The sequence below is a fragment of the Cibotium barometz genome, chromosome 65, assembly GCF_041138505.1.
Source record: "Cibotium barometz isolate CiBa-2024 chromosome 65, ASM4113850v1, whole genome shotgun sequence".
NCBI classification, from domain to species: Eukaryota; Viridiplantae; Streptophyta; class Polypodiopsida; order Cyatheales; family Cibotiaceae; genus Cibotium; species Cibotium barometz.
Genome location: NC_141110.1, coordinates 23,572,755 through 23,579,774, shown reverse-complemented (window position 1 = coordinate 23,579,774; position 7,020 = coordinate 23,572,755). Strand labels below are relative to the sequence as shown.

At 37.5% G+C, this 7,020-nt stretch overlaps 1 protein-coding gene and 1 long non-coding RNA gene across 2 annotated transcripts; both read left to right on the top strand.

Moving 5' to 3' along the window:
* Positions 1-213: 213 nt before the first annotated feature.
* Positions 214-1,129, top strand: LOC147603078 (17.5 kDa class I heat shock protein-like). The gene is made up of 2 exons (XM_086797028.1): positions 214-473; positions 607-1,129. Exons 1-2 carry the CDS (start codon positions 338-340, stop codon positions 780-782), a joined length of 312 nt encoding a protein of 103 aa, XP_086653154.1. The 5' UTR covers positions 214-337; the 3' UTR covers positions 783-1,129.
* A 2,851-nt stretch (positions 1,130-3,980) lies between these two features.
* On the top strand, positions 3,981-4,784 carry LOC147603077 (uncharacterized). Its single transcript, XR_015265724.1, has 2 exons — positions 3,981-4,217; positions 4,366-4,784. It is a non-coding gene; the product is annotated as an uncharacterized LOC147603077 (long non-coding RNA).
* Positions 4,785-7,020: the final 2,236 nt, after the last annotated feature.

Here is a 7,020-nt window from a genome sequence, read left to right as displayed (position 1 = left end):
CTGGGTGGTGGTGTACAGCGAGGTTGATGAGTGCTGGAGCTTAGTGGCCAAAAGGCAATTACAAGACCACGTTTTTATGCCCATCATCATCATCATCATGTCATTGACAAGTCGCTGCTTTACGAATTTGACGTGGGAGGCCTCTCAATCACTCTGTGGCCGTACTGTGCAGTTGGCCGCTTGCAGCTGCTATATAAAGAAGCCCGCCATTGTGAAGTGCAATCTCATGCTCGCTCCAATTACCACACCGTCTACCGTCGTGAAGTGCAATCACGGGCTCGAAGCATCCGCGCGCCCTCCATTGCAGTGTGTAAATTTGTGAGGTCGTCTAGTGGCCATGCCTCATGAAATGCAAGCCCAGTATCGCCCTATTCCTACAGAAGGGCGCCCGGCACAGTGTCACAACGAGACCCAGTTGCATGTAGATCAAGAGGAGACGGTTGAAGCCTTAGTTTTCACTGTAAACCTCACAGGTGCTGCTGTAGTGTCACGCTTCTTCTTCTTCTTTCCCAATAATAATAATTGCAAAAGAAAAAGAAAAAAAAAGTGACTTGTATGATGTTTGTCTCACTATAGATTAAAGCGATATTGGGTATCGTTGTGCAGGATTTCGCGTGGAAGATGCCAAAGTGCAGCTGGAGGACGACCAGACCTTGATCCTCAGCATCGGCAAAACCACGCGTAGAATGCAGCTCTCGCCAGAGGCACGCCCTGAGGCTATCCAGGCATCCTGCAAAGACATGGTTCTCACAATCACAATCCCCAAATCAGGACCCAAGTAATATAGTGGACTGACAATGGTTTAATCATATCGCATCAATAAGGCTTACAATTGTCGTAAATGATAACCATACCCTAGCTATGTGTATGCCTATTGCCTGCTAGGCAATATATATATATATAATTAAATATCTATTAGAGTTTAACCATGGACAACCAAGGCACAAGGAGAGGAGAGAAGAAACAAATCTTGGATTTCTAAAAAATAAGAGGAAAAAATCCATTCGATTTCACCCTTAAATGTATTCCGGCTTCCATTCTTGAGTTTTGTCTCTCAATGTCTTCCGCATATCGCGGCAATGCATGGGTTGGCTACTAGCATTAATGAAGAGAGAATGTTAAAGTTAAAGTCTATGTCACTTTTCTCCATATTTTCTCCATAATACAATAAATAAAAGCATGCCAAGTGTTACGTCATGTGAAATGCACACTATACAAAGAAATGCATTACCCATAAACATAAACCATCTCATCTCTACTTAAGAAAAAAGGATTTAGATCTTAAAGTAGAATGCTTGAGTGTGTGGATTCTTGTTTATAGTTAAAATATGGAAAATAAGTTAGTCGTCGTATTTTTTAGAGCAGTTACATTAAGAAACGATGTAGATACTCCAATCAAAAAATTTAAAAAGTCTCTCACAAAATCCTTGCAGTTTTTGAGGATTGAGTAGCACTCATCTTGCATGGCATGCATTCGATGATGCTCGAATCAAATATTTTTTTGAAAAGTCTCACAAAATCCTTGTAATTTTTGAGGATTGAGTAACACTCATTCTGTATGGCTTGCATCCAAGGTGAGGCTTCTACTCAATAATCATAATACAATTCAAGAACATAGAATTTGCATAATTTTTTTAAGGCAAAAAGTGAACAATTCTGTATATAATCAAGAAATCTTACAACAATCTCATATGAAGCACTCTTGGAGGAAATAGCTCGAACCACCCGACCAACCTCGAGCTATCTCACTCACACTCTCACTCTCATGAAGAACTCGCATTCACACACACACACTCGCACTCTCATTCTCTTCTTCGATTGTATGTGTATTCCTCTTCTTCACGCCAAAAGCCGTAAGTAGCCCTTTCTGGAGATTTCTCGATCTACATGCCATATTTTTGGTGATGTCACCGTTTTTGAAAAAAACGTGTTCGGGAAGCTTTCTTTACACGCGATCATAATTCCCATGAGATTACGCTAGGGTGCGCCACTCGCACCTCGTTGATTCGATGAGGATTCTCAATAGCTCATATCGAACATGCCATCCTCCTCTTTGACTTTGTATCTCTTCATCTGAGGCTAAATCTTTGTTCTTGACTTCCGTTTAGAACCTACAATGTCTTGACATGAAAATCTAGGCACATTTTAGCCACTCAAAACCCACTTTTGAGTCACCAGACGGATGTGAAATAATATGAATCATAATATATAAATATTTTTTTTGTGCTGAACATATATATATATATAATTAAATATCTATTACAATTTAACCATGGACAACCAAGGCACAAGGAGAGGAGCGAAGTAAAACATCTTGATTTTTTTTGGGACCAATAATATTTATTTATATTAACTCTTCCAAATCTGTCATACACCAAAGCTAGAGAAACTACTATCTACTCATATTTCACCTCATTCAAGATTTTATATAAAAACTCCCATCTTTAATCCTCACACAAGAAACAAGATTTTTCCCAAGAGATTTGATACGCAGCAGTAAGCTACCATCATGGCATTCTGGCTTCCATTCCTAAGTTTTGTTTCTTAATGACTTTTACATACTGCAACAATGCGTGGGTTGAGTACTAGTATTAATGAAGAGAGAACGTTAAAGTCTATGTCACTTTTCTCCATAATACAATATAAAAGTATGTTGAGCGTTACGTCATGTGAAATGCACACTATACAAAGAAATGCATCACCCATAAATATAAACCATCTCATTTCTACTGAAGAAAAAAGGATTTATATCTTAAATTGGAATGCTTGGGTGTGTGGATTCTTGTTTATAGTGAAAATATGGTACGTAAGTTAGTCATTGGATTTTTTAGAGCAGCTACATTAAGAAATGACGTAGATACTCCAATCAAAAAATTTAAAAAGTTTTACAAAATCCTTATAGTTTTTGAGGATTGAGTAGCGCTCATCGTGCATGGCATGCATTCCATGATGCTCAAAACAAATAATTTTAAAAAAAGTTTTTAACAAAATCCTTGCAATTTTGAGGATTAACACTCATCTTGTATGGCTTGCGTCCAATGATAATTTTTCCTTTCTCAAAGGAAATAGGTTCCTCTTCACGTTGCATATACTAGCAATGAGAGTATGATCCACAAAAAAATAAGATACATGATGAGTACCTGTACATGTCTTGCTAGGGAGTAGCTAATTTACCCTTCTATAATCTTTGCACACTAGCCATTTTGACATACGCTTGGATGCTTGAATGGCTATCCTTTCCTCATCCATGTAATTGCCTCACCATAGGCTGATTTGTGAGATAAAATTTGAGTTGATTTTCTGTTGGTATATGGGTTGATATGTAGTGTACTAAGCATTCATTGGCTCCACATATGGGTGTCCGACATTTTACAAATATAGGAATGTGTAAAAGATGTCTTGTGGGCCTATATTTTGTTGTTTTTTTGCATAAAAACATGGCATAAATTGAGTTCTCAATAAAGACAACATCTCTACTCACTAAAATTTATTTTATGGTTAGGTGGTAGAGTCTATACAAAGAAAGGAGTGTATTAAAGATGCCCTATGAGCATACATTTTATAGTTTTTTTGCATAAAAGGATGAGCTGAATTGAGTTCTTAACCAAGACAACAACATCTTTAATCACCAAAATTCGCCTTATGGCCACATATACCTTTGCTTTCTAAGCTATATCCCATAAATGTACATTTTATTGCCTTATCATCTAGCTTATTGTGTTGTTTCTCAGGTATAAGGCCTTAAGAAAGATACTTTGGAGAGGTATCCATGTGCATGACATATGTTGGCATCCATCTTCAGGAGATTGCCTCTTGAAGGCCATCTTGATGTGGATGATGCACAACTTTCTTGGTTATGGCGAGTGTTCAGGTGAGTCAAATGGGTTCCTATTCATGATGATTCTTTATTGTCATTGTACTATTTTTTGACATGCTTAAATGTGTATGTTGTCTAGGTCTCTCCACATTTGGATACCATGCATGCGCTATTTGTGGTTCATCATTGGTGGCATCTAGGCCAGAGAGCTTGAAGAAAGTGATATATGCGAATCATCATCGATTTCTCCCTCATCATCATCCCAAATTTGTTCATTCTTGGATGGGAGTCCCTCCACATCCACTAAGCATGGGAGTCCCTCCACATCCACTAAGCATGGGAGATTGGAAGGCATTATGGAATATGGAGTGGAAAGTCCTCCTCCCCCCGGCATGAATAGGTAATATATCTTTGACATAGAATTCCAATACAAGCTTTGATTTGAAAAGATAATCCTCTTAATATTTAATGTTATTTGATAAGGTACTCTATCTTCTTTTGCCTACCATATTGAACGAGCCTCAAAATCAACCATCTTCTTGATCCAGTGCACATCTTCAAGAATGTTGCCTCTAACATTTGGGAGCACTTGAGAGTAACACGGGACTCCTTGCTCTTGTAAGAGAGGATCTACAGAGCATAGTGAGGATGCAAACAGCTTTGCAACGAGAGGGACCAAATGGGAAGACAATTCTACCTCGAGCACTTTGGATATTGACAAATAAGGAGGAGAAGTTGGTGAAAGATGCCATTACTACATTCCAACGGGGTGCATGAGGTACTACTACTCCAACGGGGTGCATGAGGTGTTTAAAAGGTGCCTTCACAAAGACAAAGAAGAGAGGTGTTGAACAATTATTTTGCTTGAAGTCCCACGATTGGCACAAGATGCTTCAAGTTAGTGAAACATTGAAGTTGTACATATTTAACTTGTTCAATCATAATGTATCTAATCATGGTATCTAATCATGGTGCATAAATGTTTACAGTTTATTCTTCCTACAAGCATTTCCAATTATACATCCCATGAAGTGCGAGAGACAATTTATAAGATGGGGGAGCACATTTTTGCACACAAAGGATTGATGAGAAGAGGAACACCCAAGATTGTGGGGTAATTGCAATCTTCGAGGGAGTCAATGGAGCCATGGATGATTATTGTGGATTGATCCAAAATATCATTAAGCTTGACTTTTGAAGCTTCTTTGAATATATTTTGGATATCCAATGGTTAAAGGATGTGGATAGAGGTCCTAATGCAACAATCAAGCGTCATGCAAGTGGCTTTGTGACCATTGACTCTACAAAGTTTTGGCAAGGAAAGGACGGGACTCTAGTTCTACCACAACATTGTGAACAGGTACATATAATTATTGGTAATTACAATATATGCATTTACAGATAGTAGAGATGTAATTTTTTTGTATGATGTATCTTTGTGCTTGAATAGGTTGTGTATCAACCAATAATTGACAATAAGAGATGGTGGCAATCCCAATCTCACCACATTTAAGAGCCATTTATAGTACATTCACACACATTGAGCATATGGAGGAGCATGTCAACTCAACTATGGAGGGAGATAGCTTGGAAAACATTGATGATGATCGTGCCATTGGAGATGATGATATTGCCTCTCATAGTGATGATTCTAGTAGTGGGATTGATCTCTTTGTAGATTTGGATATAGGCATGGACATTGAGATAGATACTTTAGCAAGGGTTGGCCTCTTTGAAGATGAGATTGAACTCTAGTTCTTTGATTGTATTTTTATTATAGCTATGGTCTTCCTTTTGGTTTTTTGTTATTGGTGATTGATTGATTGTTTTATTAGTAATTCATAACTATAATTAAAGAAATGAGACATGGATAATATGAGATGGATTTGTGCACTTTGAATCGACAAGACTCACAATGCACATGAGTCTTGAAAATCACCTTATTTATGTATCCTATACAGAAGTTCATTGCATTCAAATATGTCTATTATCGAAACTATAATTAGACAAATGAGACATAGATAGCCCGATATAGATTTATTGTGATATGTTGCTTTTATGTTTTTGAGATTACATGTAAAGATTCATGCCTTTTTACATATATAGATTTATTGTGGTATGTTGCTTTTCCTGGCATTAATTAACCATTCACCTTTGGACTGCTTTTCATGGAATTACTTGATATGCCCGAGACTTTACATGTATCCAACTGTGAAGGTTCAAGATTTTTTTTAAAAGCTTCACTTTGATGAAAAGATTTGGGGATTGAATCATTGTCCTTTGAATTGTTTTTCATGGCATTACTTGATATAACTAAGCCTTTGCATGTATCCATCTCTTTCACCACATTACTCCATTTATACCTATTTTTTCTCTCTTTCCTTGCAAATATGCTTTCTGGAGATTCATTTGTATATAAATGCACCAAAAAATCATGCATATTTTTAAAATCTTGTGCACATAGTTCAGCAAATGATATTTTTGGGAATTGAAGATTCTGATTTTCTTTGCAAGGTCCACAATTGCAACTTCATAGGAAATAGTTGCAGACTGCATCTATAAGCCGGTCTAAAATCGCATCTATATTTGCGTCTAGTTTCAAAGAAACTAGATGCGATGAAAGACGGCCTCGTAGCTTGTGCATCTATGCTTGCTTTATGTTGTAGTGATTTATCTGGTTTTCAATGTGTCATGACCTTAGAGAGCCGCCTCAAAATTGGGCTTTTGGCTCCTATTTTGCAACTAAATATGCTCCAATGGTGAGACCAAACTTTGCATGAGTGAGGGTGGATCTCACATATACAGACTTACAAAGTTTGATTATCATCGGAGCACATTTGGTTGTGATGTGTGAGCCAATGGCCCAATTTTTGGGGTGCTCTCTAAGGCCATGACACATTTAATTGTGATGTGTGTGCCAAAGGCCCAATTTGGAGGGGGCTCTAAGGTCATGAAACATTGAAAACCAGGTAAATGGGTTGCACTTTACAAACAAATATGCTCTAATGGTTAACCAAACTTTGAAAGTGTGTATATGTGGACCCCATATACACACTTATAAATTTATGTCACCATCAAAGTTCATTTGGTTGTCATGTATAGACCAAAGGATGAATTTTGAGTGGGCTCTCTAAGGTCACGACACATTGAAAACCAAGGAAATTGGTCGTACACATTACAACTAAATATGCTCTAATGGTGAC